This window comes from Lutra lutra, chromosome 11, assembly GCF_902655055.1.
Source record: "Lutra lutra chromosome 11, mLutLut1.2, whole genome shotgun sequence".
Taxonomy (NCBI): Eukaryota; Metazoa; Chordata; class Mammalia; order Carnivora; family Mustelidae; genus Lutra; species Lutra lutra.
Window position 1 is genome coordinate 87,517,702 of NC_062288.1, and position 23,406 is coordinate 87,541,107.

The following is a 23,406-nucleotide window of genomic DNA, read 5'->3' on the forward strand; positions in this document are numbered from 1 at the left end:
GCAGGTAGAGAGAGGGGGAAGCAGGCTCCCCTCTGAGCAGAGAGCCCGATGCGGGGCTTGATCCCAGGACCCTGGAATCATGACCTGAGCTGAAGGCAGTGTCAACCCACTGAGCCACCCAGGCGCCCCTTTTTGTCACTTCTTGATCTTGATTCATTGCTTTGCCAGATGTTAATGTAGTGGAAAGTGTAGTGATTGTTTAGTGCAATTACTTGCATTAAGGGAAGGCAATTCTGTGGATGTTTAGCTTTTTTCTGACAGTCTTCATAAATTGCTAAGCACTTCTCTTAAATTGGGAGAAAGGTCTTCCCTGATATTGTTAAACATTAATATTCTAGAGAAAATTGCTTATGAACCTCCATAATTTCTGTTATTCAGCCATCATTTCTCCTGCTTAGTCATTTTTGAGATAATTTTTGTCAGAGAAACACATGCTGTAGTAGACAGATTATAATTGTGTATTTGAAAACTAATGGGTTAAGCATATAAAATGCAAATATGTTGACAATAAATTTATTTTAGTTTCTTATTCTGTTCTTGAAAGTGGCAATGTGGGGGAAGAAGGAAGACAAAGATAAAACTTCAGTGATAACGAGCAGTGAAATCTTAACTATATTGGAACAGAGAAAGAATTTAGGAGAACTTCTGAATGAGAAATCTTTGAATACAGTAGTAATGGATTGAGTGTTTCAGTTTGGCATGATATTTTCTCTATATAAGAACTGACATTTCAGGGGCACCTGGGTGGCTAAGTGGGTTAAAGCCTCTGCCTTTGGCTCAGGTCATGATCCCAGGGTCCTGGGATCGGGCTCTCTGCTCAGCGGTGAGCCTTCTTCCCCCTCTCTCTCTGCCTGCAGCTCTGCCTACTTGTGATCTCTGTCAAATAAATAAATAAATCTTAAAAAAAAAAAAAAGAGAGAGAGAGAACTGACATTTCAGTATTTTTCATAGTACTCCAGTGAAATTAGTAAAACTTGGATGGTCCCTGTTTTACCTGGGAGAAAGCTGAGACATGGAAAATTATTAGCCAAAGTAAGGTATTTCAGTTAATAAGGGAATAATAAAACCTTAGGTTTTCTGTTTTATATCAGGACAGACATTAGAATCCTGCAATTTGTTGAATCATTGAAATGAAGTTGTATCTTTGTTTATATTAAGATTTAGTATAAGGTAAGATTCAATACAAGTTGAACAGCAGTTCTGTAGAAGTTTAAAAGTTTCCCTGATCATATTTCAAACTGCCTGTTAAGCTCCACCACGGAAATAGGAATCAAAAGGAAGTAAATCTTAAACTTCTCACTCAGTACTCAAAATAGTTGGTAAGTTACGTGATAATATAAATTAATACAAAACTTGATAACAGGGACGCCTGGGTGGCTCAGTTGGTTAAGCAGCTGCCTTCGGCTCAGGTCATGATCCCAGCATCCTGGGATCGAGTCCCACATCGGGCTCCTTGCTTGGCGGGGAGCCTGCTTCTCCCTCTGCTTCTGCCTGCCATTCTGTCTGCCTGTGCTCGCTCGCTCTCCTCTCTCTCTGACAAATAAAATCTTAAAAAAAAAAAAAAAAAAAAAAACTTGATAACATGTTGGTTTTCAGTAGCTTAGTTGTATGAACTTTTTTTTAGTCTTTTTGTTTTTTGTTTTGAAAGATCTTTTATTTATTTATTTGACAGAAAGAGAGAACAGAAGTAGGCAGAGAGGCAGGCAGAGAGAGAGGGGGAAGCAGGTTCCCTGCTGAGCAAGGAGCCCAATATGGGACTCTATCCCAGGACCCTGGGATCATGACCTGAGCCAAAAGCAGATGCTTAACCAACTGAGTCACCCAGGCATCCCAGTTGTATGAACTTTAAAACTGCTCATTATACTAAGTATAATTAGGTATGCTTGGAATATAGACCTGAGATCTAATTCTGTAACTGCTTTCCACCTTCACTTTGTCATGCCATTTGTTTTTTGTCTTATGTTTTTGTGGAATATCCTACCTTCTTGCTGATATGGCACTGGTCATAAATATATTAAAAATAGTTTCCTGTTGCATTAATAGCCTGAAAGCATTGGAAAAAAGAGCAGGGTAATTATTATAAACACAGTTATATTATTTCTTTTGAGTCTTTATTTGCTTTTAATATTGAAAGAATAAATGTGTGTTAGTTTTACCACTCATTGCAGACTTATGAATGCAGTTACTCTGGATTTCCAGTTATTCTGTGTTATTCTTTTTAAAAAACATATTTGTTTCTTCTTCAGGTGATGGAGAGGATAACCGACCAGGAATGAGAGGGGGCCATCAGATGGTTATTGATGTTCAAACAGGTAAGGAATATTTGCAGTGGAAACCAATACTTTAAAAAATTATGCATTCTAAAATATCAGCTAAGCACAAAGATACTTCTTCCATTCATTGCAGAGGTGAAATGTTATCAACCGTATAACCAGGTAGCAAAGAAAATAGATTAGTCACAGGTTTAGCATAAACAAGGTAACACGTGAGGGAAGGGAGGCTACTGCGCAATTGAAACTAGGTAACCTCAAAGAAATGTGTAGCCCTTTCTCTTTGTGAGTGTGTGCGGGTTTATATATGTTTGAATTTTTTAGTAAACTGTAGAGTATCTCTGGATTTTTCAGTGCACTTATATCTTAATGCCATAATGTGGGAATTACTGCAAGAGAATTAAGATATTTTTCAAGAGTGAGTATCAAATTAAGTATCTTAATTGTTGATAAATTCACTAATTGCTCAACACTGTTCACAAACCTATAAATAATTTGTTTTACCTACTTCTTTTCACCTTTTAGACTTTATTCCGTATCTTGGTACAAAAAAATTTTACTTAGGTTCTACAGCGTGGGAGTAATTTTTGTTGACTCACATCATGAAATAAGAATAAAAATTAATCACAATGCAGATAATAATCTTTTGGGCATTAATATATTTTCACAAATGTTTTGTAAGTAACAAGGAGAGAAGTCACGATATCTCTCTGAAAATTAACTGCTAAAATTGTATAGTAACCTGTGAGCTGGTTTAGGAGTATTACTAGTTTCTTTGTAGAAGAGATTAATTTAGGGCATCTGAATTTGCTCCCCTAATTAATGTTGGTCTATCTTCCCAAATCCTTTCCCTCCCACAAATACAGGTTCAACTCAGCTATAGAACCTTAGGCATCCTTTCTTCTTCTTCTTCTTCTTCTTCTTCTTCTTTTTCTTCTTTTTGGCATCCTTTCTTCTGAGAGTCCAATAAATACACATAGGCGCGAATTCTTTTTTTTTTTTTTTTTTTTAAGATCTTATTTATTTGAGAGAGAGAGAAAGTGAGCTCAAGCAGGGGAGGGGCAGAGGGATAGGAAGAAGCTGACTCCCCTCTGAGTAGAGAGCCCAACATGGGGCTGGATCTTAGGACCCTGAGATCATGTCCTGAGCCGAAGGCAGACGCTTAACTGACTAAGCCACCCAGGCGCTCCATGTTGTGGGTTATATTCTAATATATTTAAAATTTTTGATGGTTCCACTTATTCTTTTCTGGTATATAGACTGTGTTTCTTTAAGGCCATAGTTATCATTACCTTGGGATCAAGATAGAAAAGTTAAATGTTATATGGAGTTTTGCATTCTTTTAGGCAACATTTGATGCTTTCGGACTTTAATTTGCGTGCAGAGCAGAATTTGGAGTATCTTTGGATTTGTTCTTTACAAATCCTTCTATTTCTATTATAAAACTATTAATAGCATCAGTTACCAAGGTTTTTTCATATACTTTATTTTATCATGTCTATACCAGAGCCCTCTTATAACTGCTACCATGAGGTTGATCTTGGTCAACTTCAGAGAGATCATATTCATTGTAAATCTCTGAGAGAACTTTTTCTAGTCCAGTCTACTGACATAGCAATCAAATGTCATGGTTGAGGGTTTAGTTTGTGAGAAGGGGGTGTATGTGTTAGACATACCTGGGTTTGAATCCTGACTTTACCACTCACTTTTTTATCATGAGTGAGTTAGAATGATGATAAAAAAATGGGAAGAATAAGTTATTGGGAGAGTTAAATAATGTATTTTGTATATAATATATATATTATTTATGTAATTGTATTTTTATGTGCAGTATTACTATACGGTATATACTGATTGGCTTTGTTGAGAGAATTTTATGTAAGTCTAGAGACCTTTTTAATCCTTGGTTTCTGTTTTTGACAGACTCTCACAGTGGAAATAATTTAAAACAACTTGAAAAGTAGTGTTGAGGGGAAAAAAATAACTGACCCATAATCCCACATTTTAACTAACCAGTGTTATTTCAGTATATTTGCTTCATCCTTTATCTGTGTTGTCCTCACTGATATTTTAGAGAGGAAGGGAAACCATAAATATATTTGTAAGATTTGTGGGGAAAAAAAAATTTAGAATTTTGCTGATAAGGATTAGGTGGAGTTAGTAGTAAAGAATGACTTTCCCCAAGTAGAGTTTGAAGAACCTAGAAGTTTTATCTTTATAAAGCTGATGCCAGAGTAGGGAAATATAATAGAAAGACCCAGTCATTATTTTAAGTATTCATTTTAAGGATTTCCAGAGCAAGGGCTCTTAATCTGGTGAAGTTACATACAAAATTTTGTTTGTGTACATTTTTCTAGGAGGAGAATCTTTGAATTCAGATCATCAAAAGGACTCTTAACTCAAAAAGTTAAGAAGACCTTCACTAGTGTAAAATTTCATTTCATCTTTGAAGTGGCTTGTATTTCAAAGCAATTATTGCTTCCCAGTATTTCGTGTATCTTGTTTTCTTAAAAATATAATGGTAGCTAAATTCTCCCCCCCACCTTTATAGTTTTTTCCATTTTGCTACAGCTCTAAAGGTAGAGTAACAATTTAGAAAAATACTTGATGGTATAAATTTTACTATTTAATTTCAGAGCTTTTTGTCATCCTAAGTGAATTCTATCATTTATACCATGTTAGAGAAGAAATGTAGTGTTTTGTCCTATTGCATGTGTTGGTCAGTTTTAATGAGTATAATCCCTATACCTGGCACCTCTCCACTTCAGTTCTTCAACTCTGGGTAAAATAAGGCAGATAGAAAGAAAGAAAAGGTATGTCTATTCTGTTTCATTGTGGAAGTCTGCTTAGATGAAAATTTAAGTGTTCATTGTACCAGGCAATTCTTTGTTGGGTAACTCTCATTGAATTTTGAGAATGTTTAGTGCCACCTTTTTTCCTCTCTCAGGAAAGGTAGTAAGACTCAGGCAAAATCCCAGATTTTGGTATCTACAAAAGAAATTAAAGGAGTGTTGCTTGTCACTTGGTAGAGCCCTTCTATGAAAATCTGAACCTTTGACTGTTCTGTACTCACTACATGAAAGTGCTTGCTTTCTTGCTTCTTTTTTCCTTCCTTCCTTCCTTTTTTTTTCCCCCCACAGTGCCATATATAGGTTTTCCTTAAATTCCTTAAAGAAACTTTTGAAGGAAATAGGTGAATATGGATTTTAGTTGTTAATTACAAACATATCCATTTGGCTGTTTCTTTAGCTACCAGTTATTGAACCATTTTTCTTTCATATAGTTATCAGAAAGGAATTCTAGAAATACAGCCTTAATTAAGAATACAAAGAATAGGGGTGCCTGGGTGGCTCAGTGGGTTAAGCCTCTGCCTTTGGCTCAGGTCATGATCTCAGGGTCCTGGGATCAAACCCCACATTGGGCTCTCTCTCTATGTGCCTCTCTGCTTGTTTGTGATCTGTCTGTGAAATAAATAAATAAAATCTTTAAAAAAAAAATACAAAGTATATTGAAAAAAAAAGACATACATGATATATGATATATATTGAATTCAACTAAAGGATCATTCTCTAGATTTATAATCATAGCTTTATGTAAAAATATAGTTCTGTTTATTTTTTTTTTTAAGATTTTTCTTTATTTATTCAGCGGACAGAGATCACAAGTAGGCAGAGAGGCAGGTGGAGAGAGAGGAAAGCAGGCTCCCCGCTGTGCAGAGAGCCCGATGCGAGACTCGATCCCAGGACCCTGAGATCATGATCCAAGCCACCCAGGCGCCCTATAGTTCTGTTTAAAAAGGGAGACAGATAAATCTAGTTGATAACCTTCTAGGTCATAAGAGTTCAGGGGAATGGCTGAAGAAGGTAAGGCTAAAGAACACGTAAAATAGCTTTCTCCTTCTAGTTCATTCCTCTCTTCAAAATTCTCATGTCAGTTTAAGGTCTTACCAAATGTATTTTCAGAAGGACTAAACTCTTGAATAAATGTCCTGACGGTTTCATTTTTATCTTGAATATAAATTCGTGTTTCTTAAAACTTTTTTTCCATTTCATTTGTTTTTTTCTAGGTGTCTGTATTAAACTAAGAATTAAGTTAACCTCCTTCACTATCCTTTTAACTCTTCTCCTACCTCTTCTTTTTGACACATAAATTTTGTTTAACATTGGGTCCATGCTGTATGAGTGTATAGTATTTGTATTCTATACTGTTTGGAGGTGGAAACATGGATTTAATTATGAAAATAGTGTGCCATCTTGTGGAGGATTATTCAGTCTGCACAGTCTGATTTACCCATAAGAATCAGAGTAGAGGGATAGATCTTACAGTTGGACTCGAAATAAAAAGCCTGCTTTTTTGTGCTGAATGGTGTAAAGACACTGATGTGTTAATATTTCTACCTTATTCTTAGTATATATGAGATGTGTATGTTAGTATTGCTGGTACCCAAAAGACTTGTGCTAAAGAATGTGGTTGAATTTTAGTTTTTGTGGCCTCAGAAATGACAGATTGACAGACTGGTTGATGATTGATTCATTTAGTCTCAGAATGAAATTGGTTTGACATTTTGAATATAAGCTATTAACTGGTCACTTCATTTCCAGTCCCTCTATTTTGCTGGCTTCTCCTTCTCAGGCAAGTCCTATGATGCTGCAGGTTCAGAGCGGGCCTTGTTACAGCTCTGTGCTTGGGATCTTCTGAAACTACTCCTTGTCTGGAGAGTTGATTTCAAAGCCTTTATATTGTCATTTAACCCCTTCCACAGTCTGGCCACTACCTGTCTTTTTAACCTCATTACTACCTACTTTCTGTGTTCTTTTAAATTGAACAGTGCATTTACTCATCACAGAGTTTTAACCACTTTGCATGCATTATGTAATTTAATTCTCAGAGTAGCTTTATGAGCTAGGTGCTGTGGTGTGCCATTTTGGACATGAGGAAACCAGGGGTTAAGGAAAGCAGTGGTGGTTATGCAGCTATGGTGGTAGAACTACAGTTCTGTCAAGATCTTCCTGACTTTAGAGACCATGTGTTTTACAGCATTTTTCATGTGGGGCGCCTGGGTGAAGCGTCTGCCTTCAACTCGATCATGATTCCAGAGTACTGGCATCGAGCCCCGTGTCAGCTCCTTGCTCAGCAAGAAGCTTGCTTCTCCCTTTCCCTCTACCCCTCTGCTCCTGTTCTCCTTTCTCACTCATGCTCAGTCTCTCTCAAATAAAATCTTTTTTAAAAATTATAAATAAAACATTTCTCATGTGTTTTTCTGTCTCTGTGCCTTTGTTATACTTTTTACCATGCTTGAAACGTTCTCTCTGTCTCCCGTTCTGGCAACAGAACCACATTCTCTCTCTCTCTCTCCCCTCTCTCTCTCTCTTTTTAAAGATTGATTTATTCATTTAGAGAGAGATAAAGAACATACATGTGAGTGGGGGGAGGGGCAGAGGGAGAGAATCTCAAGCAGACTTCGCACTGAGCATGGAGCCCTTCCGGAGACTCCATCTCCTGACCCTGAGATCATGACCTGAGCCAAAATCAAGAGTCTGACACTTAACCAACTGAACCCCCCCAGGTGCCCCCAGAGCCACCTTCTGATGCATACATAGGTCAAATACCTCCTTTCTTGAATCCCCGTAGGTATATTCTCTTCCCTCTTTTGAACTCAGATGGTGCTTTTTACATTTCTTATGGCATTTAATCTGCCCTGCCTTATGGTGATTTATGTACTTGTGTTATATTCTTGATTAGATTGTAAGCTCCTTGAGGATAGGAACCGTGCTTTCTTTTCTGTATAATACCTTGTCAGTTCAGATAGCCCTGGGAAAACATTGACTGAATATTGCTCTGAGTGCCGGGGGAAATGGGGAGTGACAACAGCCTATGTGCCTTTAAGAAAAAAATACAGAGAAAGGGCTGCTGCTTGAAGAGGACTGTACTGCCCAGGGATGTACGTGAATTGTTACGTAACTGATAGCATGAGAATGGACTCTGTTGCAAATAGTGTTTTCTTTTTTCTCTTTTCCTTACTTTTTTTCTTACTACAGTTCTCTCCAGTTATTTCTGTAATCTTTAAAAGGTTTTGATATCTTTTATGCATTAAATTATACTTTTGCTCATGTTTATTTCTAGATAATATTTCATCTCTGAATGACTTAATTGATTAGATGATTTAATTAAAATTTTGTCATGCATTTTATTCAGGTATGTCAAAAGGTCCTGTTTCCATCCGATTCTTTCAATTTTACTATTAAACTTCAACTGCGACTACAAAGCATTCAAAGACAAGAATGACATCTTGGATTAATTCCATTGGGATGCTTGCTCTCTGCCAGATTTTATTTTGCTCAGCTATCAATGAGGCTGTTGTGGAAATGTGGGTTTTCTTTGCTGTGAGAATTTATGCGTACAAAGAGACCTGCTTTTCAGAAAGAACATTGAGAACCCAGAGCCCAAGAGGAAGGGTTATTAAAGTTAATGAACCAGGGTAACCTTATCCAGAGGGTACCCAGAAACACTATAAAACAAAAGGTCAATTGCTATTGGTATTTTAGTTATATACCCTCCCTCTCCTGGTTTCAGAATTTAACAGGGTTAATTGCCATTACAGTGAGGCCTTGGCAAATAATTTTTAAGCCAGATGAAAATTCTTCAATTTTTTTTTTTCCCTGTAAAACTTGAATTATCTGGTACTACTGCATGCCATTTGGGAAACAGAATGTTACTTAACTAATGATAATGGATTATTTTATAGTTCTGAGATATGATAGTTTTTTAACAGTTTCAAATAATTGCCATTATTTTACCTATGCACAGAGCCAGAAAGTTCTAGGTACTGAGTTAGTCATAGAATTGAATACAATAATTCTGTTTTTGTTGCGTCTGTGGCACTTAGTAACTACAGAGTATTTTTTTATTTTTGTGCATGTTTTAGAGATAGAAATGCTGTCTGATAGCCTTCAGAATGTCTTAATGTAACTTACATCTGAAGAACACTATCACAACACTGAGTTTTGTAAGTGAAAAAACTAAGACTCGGGGGGCTTATGTGGCCTGTATTTGATTTAATTACCCAGTTAGCACTAGAACTCAATCCTTTTCCAATGGTATGTTCTTACCCAGAGGCATTGTTTTGATTCCCATAGCTTCTGGGCATAGAATTGCACATTTCTTGGGCCTGGGTGGTTCAGTTGCTAAGCGTCTGCCTTTGGCTGAGGTCATGTTCCTTAGGTCCTGGGACCAAGCCCCTCATCAGACTCCCTGCTCAGCGGGAAGCCTGCTTCTCCCTCTCCCATTCCCCCTGGCTCGTGTTCCTCCCTCTCTCACCGTCTCTCTCTCTGTGTGTCAAATAAATAAAATCTTAAAAAAAAAAAAAAAAAAAGGATAGCACATTTCACTTCGAAAATTCACTTAGAGTTTGAAATTATATGAAAATATGACAAAAAGCTCTATGAATGGCAAGAATTTTCTTAATGATGTTACAGTATTTCTAAGTGCACTTTAAATTGTTGCTGTTCATGGTGGGACCTAACTTAGATGACAGTCTCCACATAAATAGGCCTAGGTCATGCTGATTAGGGTGTAGATAGCTTTACAATGTTCCTGTATGTCTACTTAACCTTTTTTTAAAGAGGGGCACATGGCTGACTCAATTGGTAGAGCATATGATTCTTGATCTTGCCGTCATGACTTCAAACCCCATGTTGGGTATAGAGTTTACTTTTAAAAAAGGAAAGAAAGAGGGGCACCTGGGTGGCACAGTTGGTTAAGCATCTGACCTTGGCTCAGGTCATGATCTTAGGGTCTTAGGATGGAACCCCACAGTGGGCTCCCTGCTCAGCAGGAAGTCTGCTTCTCCCTCTCCTTCTGCTCCTCCCCCCTGCTTGTGCTCTCTCTCTTTCTCAAATAAATAAAATCTTAAAAAAAAAAAAAAAAGGGAATGTTGTAACTTTTAAAAAAAATAATTGGTGGGCTTGTGTAACTAGTAGAGATAAGACATTTCAGTGGGGGGAAATATTTGAAGAAAAGAAAGGCACTATTATAAAGAAGGAGGTGGATGATAACCGCGTTACATATAAAGCTTGTCACTATTCATGGGGCAAGAAATTGCAGTGAAGCAGTTCATGGATATAATAGACATTTCAGAGTTAGAAGAAACCAAATTTTCAAGATACCTAGGATGACTTAAATGTTGACTTCTGAGGGGTTAAGCCTACCATAGTGTATTTGGAAAAGATTTCCCCAGTTTTCCATGGGAATGCCAAGGCTGTACATCACCTTATTCTTCAGGTGTCTAGCTTTAACTCAAAGCTAGTGTTAACCATTGTTTTTGATGATGCAATAGAGGAAAACAGTTTTAATGTGACTTTTTTTTTCAGAAATAGCTAGATGTCTTTATGTTCTATTTTAGACCATATAGTCCATTGGAATTTCTCTCTCTCTCTCTCTCTCTCTCTTTCTTTCTTCCTTTCTTAACCATCTGAAGCTGCATTGCTAAGAAGCTGCTAAATGTAAATCTTTTGTGGCCCAGCACAGAAACTCCTAAACTGGCAGCACATGCAGTTCACTCTGGACACTTGAAAAAATGCAGACTCTTCTTACCCACTCAAGACCTATGAAAGAATCTCGGGGAATGTCTCTTAGTTACTCGTATTTTTATAAATCTCTCAAAATAGTAGTCCTGCAGCAGCCTTTCCATATACCCGTGTATAGGAGATACTAGCCTAGTATATATTTTGAAATGTTACCCATTTACAAATTTCATTTTTAACCTTATTTAGATGTACCTTAAGTGATCTTAAAAACAATGGCTACGTCTGGGTGCCTATATTTAAATTTTATTCTTAAGGGTTTTTTTTATACATATTTTTCTAATTTTCATAGAGACCGTTTATTTGTTTGGTGGCTGGGATGGAACACAAGATCTTGCTGACTTCTGGGCGTACAGTGTGAAGGAGAACCAGTGGACATGTATCTCTAGAGACACTGAGAAAGAGGCAAGTTCTCAGACTTTTCATCCATCTGTTTGACGATAGGGGTATGGGTGTACCCTTCTTTTTCTGGATGATTTGTATTCTTTTCTGTATCCATAGTAGAGGCAGAAGAATTTGTGGTAAACAAGTTTGGTTTAAGTATTCTTGAATTTCTTGCTTCTATAACTGGTTCTTCAACTACTGGTACATGAACAAATCTATTTCATAGAGAAAATAGAAATGGGTAACAAATGTAATGGTAGTTTTTAGCTACTTTAGTCTGGAAATGCAACTGTGTAATGATCTTTTTTTCTCATGTTCCTGTCACCTCTACTTTTATTCCGAGCATTCATCTTATTTTGATTTCCTCTGGAAAAAAAATGTGCTTTTAATGGTCTTACCTTTTCACTATTTTGGTTCCTCACTATTTGACTATATATCAGTTTTCACAAATGATACATATTTTATTTTTGACTAAAATTGTATTCACATGTGTGTCTGTCAGTACATATATACATAAAGCATTTCCTTAGTGAATAAGGTGGCTTGGATTTATGGCTTTGGATTATTTAAGTGCCTAATTATACACTACTATAAAGCAAATGTTAATACGTTTATTTTTTTCTAAATCTTTTATAGAATTTTTTATTGTACCTTCCATCTAAGCTGTTTCAGATTACAAGATGAAAAATAAATTTAATAAAATGATGGGGAGCTGAAAATGAAAAGTAAGGGAAAAGACCTAATTGAAAACCCACTGCTTGTAATGTAGAATGACCATTTCAGAAAGATCAGTGCTGTCTTTAACTGTAGGAAGTTGGATTCTGCTTAGTCAGCATGTTCCAGTGATTAATTTGGGTAGTTTTTATCTTTTCAAAGATATCTTAAATTCTATTTGTTATCCCTGTGAAAATATGTAAAAATGCCCTTTGTCTTTCAGTATTAAAGTACTATTTTCTGAAGTGATTATTGGTATCTTCACAAAAACAGAGATCTAAAAAAATTCCTAACTTAATTTCTTTTAAACTATTATAAATCTAAGTTGATTGCATCTATAATTATTCTTGCAGTAAGTTTAGAATTTAACCTGAAATCCTCCTCCTTCATTGAGTATGTCTAATTAGCGCATAAGTTCCGACAGTTCTAGCACCCAATATTGCATTTCAGATTCTTTTCTGCTCTACTCCTTTTGGCACCAATTCCAACACTGTGGTTTCTTTCTTAAACTTTGGCCTCCAATGTTAATCTGCTCTCTATTTTCTGTTCATTAAAAAACATATCTGGCCATGTGACACTTGCTTAATCCCTATGGTTAGCTTCGGTCCCTGTTTCACTGACTCTTACATTCCATTTATTCCAAGCACCCACCAAACCTCAGTAGCATATAGCAGGCGGTGTTTATTTTGTTGAGGAGTCTACAGATTGGTGTGCCATTCTTTTGGTTTTGGCTAGACTCATTCATGTGTCCCAGAGTCAGCTGGCTGTCAGCTAGCCTAGGATAGCTTCAAGCGGGGATTACTTGGCTCTGTTCTACATACTTGCTCACCTTCCTTTTGGCGAGCTGGGGCTTGTTCTCATGTCAGGGTCCAGGGCTGCAAGGAGGAAAGGTAGACATGAGCACTCCACTAAATTTGGTATTGTCTCATAGGCCAAAGGAAATCATATGGGCAAGGCTAGAGTCACTATATGGTGAGGGGCAATATCAAAGGGCATAGATACAGGAAAGTATGAATAAGTAGCAGCAATAATCATAATGATAAGGCAGTTTATCAACCTTAGTTCCTTTGGTTTAGATTATAAATTTCAAATCTCTCATCATAATTTGGTCCCCGTTTACCTGTCTTGCCTCATCTCCTGAGTTTATGTGCCGGCCATACCTTTAGTTGCTGGAATTCAGCTTTCTCACCTGATGGTCCCTTGGCAATAATGTATTTTTCTGTTTGAAATTAATAGAGGGCTCCTCCTCCCATGCACCCAGCTCTTAGAAACACTTATTCTTAAAACTCAGTTCAGACTTTCTTGGGGAAACCTTTCTTGACTTTTCCGCATAGAATCAGAAGCTTCCTTTGGTGTGCCTTCACACCACTTACCCTTCAATGGGTAACTAAAATGATTAGTTCACATTTCTGTTCCCTGACTTAGACTCTGAGCATGAATTATGTTTATTTGTTAGTGAGCAAATAGGTGAGCTAAATTAAATGAAAAGTTAATGCTGGAGAAAAGCATGGGAAGATAAATACAAAATCAGGAGAGTAGCTATTTTGGCAAGAGAGAAGGGTAGTTTATAGGGGAACTCTAAGGTCATATTAATGTTCTACTTACGAAACATGGCATGGGTTTATTTTTTTATCACTTACATATGTTACATTTAAGTAATGTTTGGAATGCCATTAATAATTATTTTAAAGTTGGGATGCCTGGGTGGCTCAGTGAGTTAAGCCCCTACCTTCAGCTCAGGTCATGATCTCGGGGTCCTGGTATCGAACTCCGCATCGGGCTCTCTGCATAGCAGGGAGCCTGCTTCCCTCCCTCTCTCTGCCTGCCTCTCTGCCTACTTGTGATCTCTCTCTGTCAAATAAATAAATAAAATCTTTTTAAAAAATAAATAATTATTTTAAAGTAGTACTGGAAAAACGTAGAAATTATTTTGATGAGAAGACTTTGTTTCTGTTATTTTGAAGTCAGTGGTGACTCAGTACTGGAGTTCAGATTCATTATGGTTAATTACTGCTTTCTTCCTATAGATGCCTAAAAACCTTTTGTTGATCTTTCTATGAAATATATAGTAATAGTGTATGGCTCTAGCATAAATATTCATTCCATCCAAAATTGAACAGTTAATATTTCATATATCTCGTTTTATTTTCTATACTAGTGAGTACAAGTTATTGTTTGATGATACCCCAGGGCCTGTGTCTCAAAACCATGATATACAATTAAGAAGCAGTATTAGTTTAATTCACTTTAATTTATTTAAATATGTATCTAAAAACACATTTAGGAGATTGATAGATAATAGAATGACTCAGCTCTTAAAGAGAATAATTACTTTAAATGTGTATATATATATATATGCAAGTAAGTTTTTATAAATGTTTTAAACAAATATATTTTTCTTTAGTTTGCATTTTTATAAATTTCTTTAATGTCAGGTTTTGTAGAGGACAGCTAGATTCTCCTCTCTGCTTCTGTGTTTAATCTCTTGTAACACATTGTTTTCTGTGAAATATATGAAGAAAATTGGACCTCACATGGTTAATTTTTTTGGAAAGGAGAGTATTTAATACCCTTTTCAGATATTTGCACATGGTCTATTTTGATCTCATATCCCAAATTGACAAGTGGTTCTTTCTTCAAGGTGATTGCATTATAGACTCTGAAACCATATCAGCTAATGTTTTATATTACATTCAAATCCATTGTTGATCTTGGTTTTTGAATGGGTCTTTTACCCATGAATGGTTTTTTTTTAACCCATGTGTTGGTCACTTGAAAACTACTGGTTTCCTGAGTTCTGCATATCTTCCAGTTGTTGACATTTTATATACACTATCAAAAACCCTATATTTGTTAATATTACTATCAGTTTCATTAGAAGAGTCTTCTAAGAGTTGGGAAGGTGTTAAAATCACAATAGCAGGTTGCAGTTTTAAAAATTCTAATTTTTGCTTAAAAACAAATTTTAAATTTTAAAATTTGCTTTTATCATTGGCAACAAATTTTGTCAGTTGTTTTCCTTCAAAATGACATACTAACTTCATTCATTTTTCAGAGAATGTCTGTCATAACCATTATGTCTGAATAACTACACTTGGATTGTTAGTTTTCTTTCACATAAATATCATGTTCCATGGAAAAAGCAGCTAGGTCAGCATGTAACTCAGTCACATAGGTGCATTTCCTTGAAATAACCACCATACATCAAGTAGCACTGTTTTATATAAAGTTTTCTAAATCTCTTAATGTTCGGCTTAATAGAAGGCAGCTGGATTTATATTTGCTCTGTATCCAATCTGTTGTTATATCAAAAGTCATGTTACCTCTGGAAAATTTCATGTACACTCATAAGAGAATAAGAATGGAAAGACAAATTTTTAGTGGTATTTTTTTTTAAAACCTGACTCTGTGGACTCTCCAAAGTGTCTTGGAGATCCCAGACTCCCCCTGAGAACTGCTACTTTAATTTAATCCACAGACCCTATTCGGCTATAGACACTTACCCATGTAATACCTCAGTAATGTCCTTTATAGGTGTCCCACTGTCACCCCCAACCTCCATCCCTGACCAGGACTCAGTTCATGATCATGCATTGCATTTCAATGTCATGTGTCTTTAGTCCCCTTTAGTCTGGAATTGTTCTCACTCTTTCCTTATCCTTCTTGATCTTGACATTTTTGAAGAACACAGAGTAGTTATTTTGTAGACTACCACTCAGTTGGATTTATTTCTTGATTCCCTAGGTTTGGATTTAGGTTGAGCATTTTTAGCACAAATGCCATGTGAATGACATTGGGTCCTCCTTAAAATATCCTATTAGGAGGCACATTATATCAGTTTGTCTGTGTTACCTTTGATTGCATGGTTAAGGAGAGTGCCTTCCAAATTTTTCCCTCTATAATTGATATATAGTTTGTGGGAGGACATTTTGAGGTATGCTATTACTCATCAAACTTTCACCCTTTATCATCCATTGATAAAACTACTATAGCTTTTCCCAGAGTGATTGTACCATTTTATATTCCTACTAGAAATGTATGAGAGTTTTTTGCTCCCTATCTTGTTCCCTGTTGAATTGTTTTGGCACCTTTGTCAAAAACCAACTGATCATATAAGTTATGCCTCTTTTGGAATACCCTATCCTGCTCCATTATCTTTTGGTCTGTTCATATATCACTGTGACATTCCTTGAGGTCGGGTAATGTGAGACCTCTTTATTCTTCTTCTCAAAAATGCATTCTTTCTTCTACTTATTGTGATTTCTTTTTAAAAATTATAAATTTTAGAATCATACTGTCAATTTATAAAACTGTTGGGATTATGATTGGGAATGTCTTAAATCTATAAATCAATTTGGAGAGAGTTGATGTCTTAATAATACTGTCTTCTAATCCATGAACATGGTTAAATCTCCATTTATTTCAGTCTTCATTCTTTATCAGTAGTCTTGGAGTTTTCAGATAGAAGGTTTTAGATATTTTTATTAAATTAGTCCTAGTATATTTTGGGGTTTTTTCATGCTATTTTAAGTGGGACTTAAAAAATGGGGTGCCTGTGGGGCGCCAGGGTGGCTCAGGGGGTTAAGCCTCTACCTTCAGCTCAGGTCATGATCCCAGGGTCCTGGGATCGAGGCCCGCATCGGGCTCTCTGCTCAGTGGGTAGCCTGCATCCCCTTCTCTCTCTCTGCCTGCCTCTCTGCCTACTTGTGATCTCTGTCTGTCAAGTAAATAAATAAAGTCTTAAAAAAGAAATGGGTGCCTGAATGGCTCATTCAGTTAAGTATTAAACTTTTGATTTGGGCTCAGGTCAAAATCTCAGAGTCGTGAGACCAAGTCCTGCATCAGGCTCTGTGCTAGGCGTGGTGCCTGCTTAAGATTTTCTCGCCCTCTGCCCCACCCAAAAAAATTATCTTCTCTTTACTTATTACTAATATAGAGAAGTAAATTGGGTTTTTTATTTTTATTTTTTTATAAATTGGGTTTTTAATATTGCTTTCATGTCATGGCACTTTTCTAAATTTACATACTATTTCTAGTTATTTCTTTGTTATTTCTAAGGATGTTTTCAATAAATAGTCATGTCTTCCATGAATAGAGAAAATTGTATGTCTTCCTTTCACTCTTTTTTTCTGTTATAAGCTTTTATTTAACTTTTTAATGCCTTATTGTGCTGACTTGGACTTCTAGTATAGTGTTAATTAGAAGTGGTGGGGGTGCCTGGGTGGTTTAGTCAGTTAAGCTTCTGACTCTTGACTTCATCTCAGGTCATGATCTCAGGGTTGTTAGATTGAGCCCTGAGTTAGGCTCCGTGCTCAGAGGGGAGTCCCCTGAGATTCTCTCTCTCCCTCTGCCCCTCCCCCCATTTGTGCTTGTGCATTTGCATGCTCTTCATCAAATAAATTAATTTTTTTAATAAGAAAAAGTGAAAATACACATCTTATCTTGTTACAGATCCTAGCAAGAAAGCATTGGGTATTTCACCATAAATGAAAATTTAGATTTAGGATTTTTATACATTCTTAACTAGATTGAGGACGTTCCTTTCTATTCCTCCTTTACTGTGAGTTTCCTCGTGAATATGTGTTGAATTTTATCCCCTGCTTTTTCTGTATAAATAAGATTGTATTCTTTTCCTTTCTTTTAATGTGATAAATTACTTTGATCAGCTTTCAAAAATAAAATTAACTTTGTATTCCTGAGATAAACCCCCTTTCATTAAGAAATACCCTTTTTATTGGACGCCTGGGTGGCTCAGTCGGTTAAGGCGCTGCCTTCGGTTCAGGTCATGATCCCAGGGTCCTGGGATCGAGTCCCGCATCGGGCTCCTTGCTCCTCGGGGAGCCTGCTTCTCTCTCTGCTTCTGCCTGCCACTCTGCCTGCTTGTGTACTCTCTCTCTCTCTCTCTCTGACAAATAAATAAATAAAATCTTTAAAAAAAAAATACCCTTTTTATATATATTGCATTTTATTTAATAATATTTTGTTAAAGATTAGTTCTGTGTCTGTTCATGAAGTATACTGGTTGCTGATTGCTTGTAAATTATTTTCCCTCTTTTGTGGTATTATTGTTAATTGGCTTCAGTGTTCTATTGTCCTCATAAAGTAAGTTAGGAATATTACTTCTTCCTTTTGTATCTTGATAAAATTTACCATTTATCTAGGACTGGAATTTTCTTTGTGGGAAGAAAATTTTAAATTATTAATTCAATTTTTCAGTAGAGTGACTTCAGATTTTTCTCTCTCGCCTTGTGTCAGTTTTAGTAAATTTATAATTTTTTAAGGACTCCACATTGTCAGATTTTACCTGTGTTTTTCATAATAGTCCTTTTTTTCTTTTTAACTTCTAGTGAGCCTCTAAGTGATGTTCCTGCTTTCATTTCTCATATTTAGCAATTTGTGTTTTCTCTTCCTTTTTAAAAAAATCAGTCTTGCTAATGGTTTACAATTCTATTAATTTTTCAGAAAACCAGCTTTGTTAATTATCTTGATTTTTTTCTCTGTTTTCTATTCTCTTGGTTTCTTTTCTTATCTTCATTTCCTTTTTTCTTCTTAGGGTATAATTTGCTCATCATCATTTTAATAGCACTTCTGCTAAATTCAGCTGAAGCAAGAAGTTCTGTTACCTCCCCTGTTAAATTTCAAATTTCACATTTTAGGATATATGGCATAGATTTATTATATATTATCCTATCTTTGATTTTGAGATAATTGTGGAGGACATTCTTTCAAAAAAATAGTATTTCTATCTTATCTGCTGGAAAGTTTCCTTGACAAAAATCTTGAAAAATAAGTCTTAAAATTGTAATTAGTATGAATACTAAAGTACAGATACAAATCAGTTTGACATCTGGATTGATAACACTAATGTGAAATTATTCTTCCTGCCTAATATATTTATTCATTTAATCTAAATAACAGTGCTAGAGTACACTTTTCATAATACTGCCTTTTTAATGTTCTGTTCTGCTCTAGAAAGCCATGATAGCTCTTTATTGCCTGCAAGATTACATCCAGTCTCCTCTGTCAGTCATTGACCAGGTTTCTCTTTCTGCCTTACTCAACTTTCTGCAGTAGGAAATCTTCATTTCCGTCATAACCCCCATTGGATTAAGTCCATTTTTGCTTTTGTTTCTCTTATCTTGTGAAAAAAACAAAAACAAAAACAAAAACAAAACAACAGTCTGGAATAGTGGAAAGAACATAATTTTTGGTTCTAGTTACCCTAAGGCTTAGATTTTCTGTCTTACTTCCTAGTTTTGTTACTGTGGACAGATTACTTAGACTCTAAAATGGTAATATTTCCGTATGGAATTGTTATGTGGATTGAATGAAATATACATACGCATACAGTGTAATAATATGGATAGAATTTAGGAGATACTTAACAAATACTCTCTTTTCCGCATTTCAGCTAATCAGATCCTGCCCAACTGAAGTTCTTTTTTTCCCTCATGAACTCTATTTTTGGTTTAGGCTTAACTACAGTATTTTTTTTAAACCTTTTATTCAGTCCAGGGATGTAAGTGATCTCGAATAATTAATTTTTGTTGATAATATAGTGTTCTTTATATTATTCCTTCATTGTGTTATTTATTTACTCAGGAGTGTCAGTTTTATGTAAGTAAAGGGTAGATGAAAAAATCAAATTTGGTATTTTTATTCTGGCGCTGTCACTAGTTTACCAGCTTTCAGGAGGATACTTCCCCTCTTTGGGTTATATTTCCTCATCTTTAAAAGGAGATAATTGAACTAGAGATTTTTTTAAGATTCCTTCCAGTTATGAAATGCAGCAGTTCTATATATTTTTGGAGTATCTGTTTTGTGCAAGATTCTGATGAGAAATTCTAATGAGAAATATTTTTAAAAGACCGGTTGTGTCTGTAGCTTGACTTGTACTAGAGAATCAAGCTCTGTGTACGAATGACTACAATGCAGTGGGTACATAACAGAAGCCATGTAAGTGTTCTAAACAGAGTGCCATAAGGTACACAGTAGTTCCTCTCTTCTTTTCTGGTAGATTTTAAGCATTTCTGTGGTAAGATTTAAACCCTGTGTTGGGCTTCTATTGCAAACCTTTTAATGAAAGTCGAAAAAGGGATTTAATTTTATTTTCCTGTTATTCTTTGAATTTTTTTCTTCTTTCTTTGTTCTCCACAGAATGGTCCTAGTGCCAGATCATGTCATAAAATGTGCATTGACATTCAACGAAGGCAAATCTACACATTGGGGCGTTATTTGGATTCCTCCGTGAGGAACAGCAAATCTCTGAAAAGTGACTTCTATCGTTATGACATTGACACAAACACATGGATGTTACTCAGCGAGGACACTGCTGCTGATGGAGGGCCGAAATTGGTGTTTGATCATCAGGTTTGGTGCACAGATAAATATATGGTGGAATTAATTAGTGCTCAGTAACTCTTGTTCTTAGAGTCTATTTTACGTGTTATGCTGCATTGTCTATTGGTAACTTCCTACAAATACCTAGTATAGACAATAAAAATAACTCTTATTTCAGTAGGTATAAAGTAAGCTTTAATTTTTTTTTCTCGTATTTGGTGCATTGTAAAACACCAAGATCTTAGAACAACAAGCATTAATTTATAAAAATTTAGAGTAGGTGGAGAGTACATATTAGGAAAAACTATTTTATGATAAATGGTCATAACTCAACAGTAACAACTTACACTCTTAAAACTTTTTACTCTACATTCCTGGGAGAAATTTAAAATTACTCTATAATGAGTTTGAGAATTTGAAATCTAGAGCTTCCAATTTGAGTGAAATATTTTTACTTTTGTATATAATCATAAATTCGTTATATAAAGCAGATAGGAATGTGACATACACTAGGTGAAGTTAAGTTTGAACTGAACACCAAGAGAAATCACATAATGGTGCTATAGACAAGAAGACTACACATAGCAATTTATATGCCATTTTAATATAATGCACATCTACTTCTCATCATCCCCATAGATGTCATTATCATTGTTACAAGTGTTTGAATGTTTAGTCCACGTCAGTTTAGTATAGGTCAGTACACAAAACAGTAACCACTGAATTCTGCAAGCAGTTTTACTTAACTCAGCCCATATCCAGAAGTTTTTTTTGTATTATGGGGGAGAAAAAGACTTTTTTTTTTTTTCTCAAAGGTTTTATTTATTTATTTGACAGACAAGTAGGCAGGCAGGCAGAGACAGAGAGAGGAGGAAGCAGGCTCCCCGCTGAGCAGAGAGTCCGATGGGATGCGGGGCTTGATCCCAGGACCCCGGGATCATGACCGGAGCCGAAGGCAGAGGCTTTAACCCACTGAGCCACCCAGGTGCCGCCAGAAAAAGACTTTAAAAAAAAAATCTGTAACACTGTATTGATGAACATAGCTTTCATTATCTAGTACTTGAGAAATGGTAAGTGATAATTAAGATAATTACAGAATCTAGCTTGGGCCTAGGAATTAAAACACTGGTCTTTTTAAAAATTTATTGTTTCTTTGGAGATTTTTGTTAATTCTTTGCTTTTAAACTATACTACTGACATATTTATATTAACAAGTAGTTGTTATAGGAAAATGATAAGGAAAAGAGGATTGAGTTTTATGCCTATGAAGTGAGTGGTAGATGGAAAATCAAAAATATTAGTCTTCAAAGTATTCCTCAGATTGAATTAGAACTCCTTTTGGCTCTCCGTAACTGAGCTTTCCACTTCCCTGCTGACATCCTCGTTGTTCATATGGAAAATAATAACTTCAAAAAAATGTTAGGCTGGTTCTGATCTTTAAAAAAAAAAAAAAAACACAAAACAGAACATCAGCTGATAACACTGTTAGGGAAACCATTTATTTTCTTCCACCTGGTTACAAATTTCTTTTACAACAGATGCTTATGTCTATATTTTTACAGATTGAAAAAAGAATACCTTAGGGGTAGTTTGAGTATAGCACATTTATTGTCCTTGTCTGTGACCTTTGTTTGTCTTGACTTTGATAAAATAGAATGTTCCTTGGAAGCTAGGTTCTGTTACATGATGCTTGATTTTCATCTGACTAGATGTAATAGAAGAACAGTGGGGGTGAAGAAACCAGGAGATCAACAGTTAATATAATCTTTATAAGCCCTCATTTTCTATTCTAGTTCATATAAATAAAGCTACTCCAAAAATTACTTAGGGTCATTCATGACACATTAAGACTTGACAGTTACCATTCAAATTTGAGAAGAATGTTGAGAAAGCTAGAGGCATGAAGATGTGTTTAGAAGTTATTTTGCCATTTAAGATTTTAACATCCTAAAAAAATTAAAGACTTTTAGATTTATTAAGATAGTTCTGAAGTTTTCCATGTTGCTTTGTATGATTTTCTCTGACAAGGAGAACCAAACACCCCATAAGTCACATATTCAGTAAAACCAGAAACCAGAGAAACCCACAATTCCCAATTCCTTTTAAGTTTACCCAGAAACAACTGAAATACCCAGAGCTAGTTTTGAAGCCCACACAGTGTAACAGGGCAGAACTCAAGGCATGAAATAGAAGCCCCCTGAACCAGATGAAGTTCATAGTTAGAGAAGACATGACGTCACAGAAATACCATATTTTGAAGAAGCCATTTAATTGAGTAGCAACAGGAGACATCCTTGAGCAAGAGCATCACCCTTGTATAGGAACCTTCTATTATCTGGTTCAGGGAGATTAAACTCATTTAAATTCGAAAAACTAGAAAGTGATAAACACCAAATCTTTAGAGAGGTACTCTAAAGAAAAACAGTAAAAAGAAAAAGAAAAGCAAACCTTTTCTTCATCCAGCAGCAGGTGAGAAATTATATTCCATTATTCTAACATGAATTAAATGGCTTAATGAAGCTTGAAAGCATAAATTCAAGAATGCAGATGAGATGGCCAAATAACAGGTATAGGTGAAACTGGACCTGATAAAATCCAGGAATGGAACTAAAGAAAAACATACCACCACTTTCAGAAATGAGGGGAAATCTACAAGGAGTATAAAGAGTAGGTAAGGGTCATGTAGCATGGAAATAAGAAGAGCAGATAAAGAGAACAGAAATAAAGATGTAGAAAGGATTAGCCAGAAAACTATAGCGAATACAGTCAGAAGAGAAGCAACGTACACATAATTGGAGACATTAAAGAAGAAAACCAAAACAGTGGAGCAGAACAAATATTTATAAATAAAATTCAAGACTACTTATGTATCAAAAGGGCATGCTATTTAAAAAAGGGGGGGCATGCTATATTAAGGGAAAATTGACCAAGGGGGGACATATAATAGTAATTAATACTGAACTTCAAAGATAAAGATGCATTCTTGGGCAACTAGGCAAAATTATCAAGTCACCTATAAGAGAAATAAAAGGAGTCTGGTTTCAGATTCCTCTACAGCTACATTCAATGCTAAGAGAGACAATAGAGCAACATCTAGAAGGTATTCAAGACAAGAC

At 35.7% G+C, this 23,406-nt stretch overlaps 1 protein-coding gene across 2 annotated transcripts in view; it reads left to right on the forward strand.

Moving 5' to 3' along the window:
• The window catches only part of MKLN1 (muskelin 1), a 173,277-nt gene that overhangs the window by 88,945 nt on the left and 60,926 nt on the right, over positions 1-23,406 (forward strand). For both annotated transcript variants that reach the window (XM_047694932.1, XM_047694931.1), the window contains exons 8-10: positions 2,247-2,312; positions 11,145-11,257; positions 20,108-20,320. In XM_047694932.1, coding sequence (XP_047550888.1) covers positions 2,247-2,312; positions 11,145-11,257; positions 20,108-20,320 — 392 coding nt within the window. The remainder of the gene's footprint in view (positions 1-2,246; positions 2,313-11,144; positions 11,258-20,107; positions 20,321-23,406) is intronic.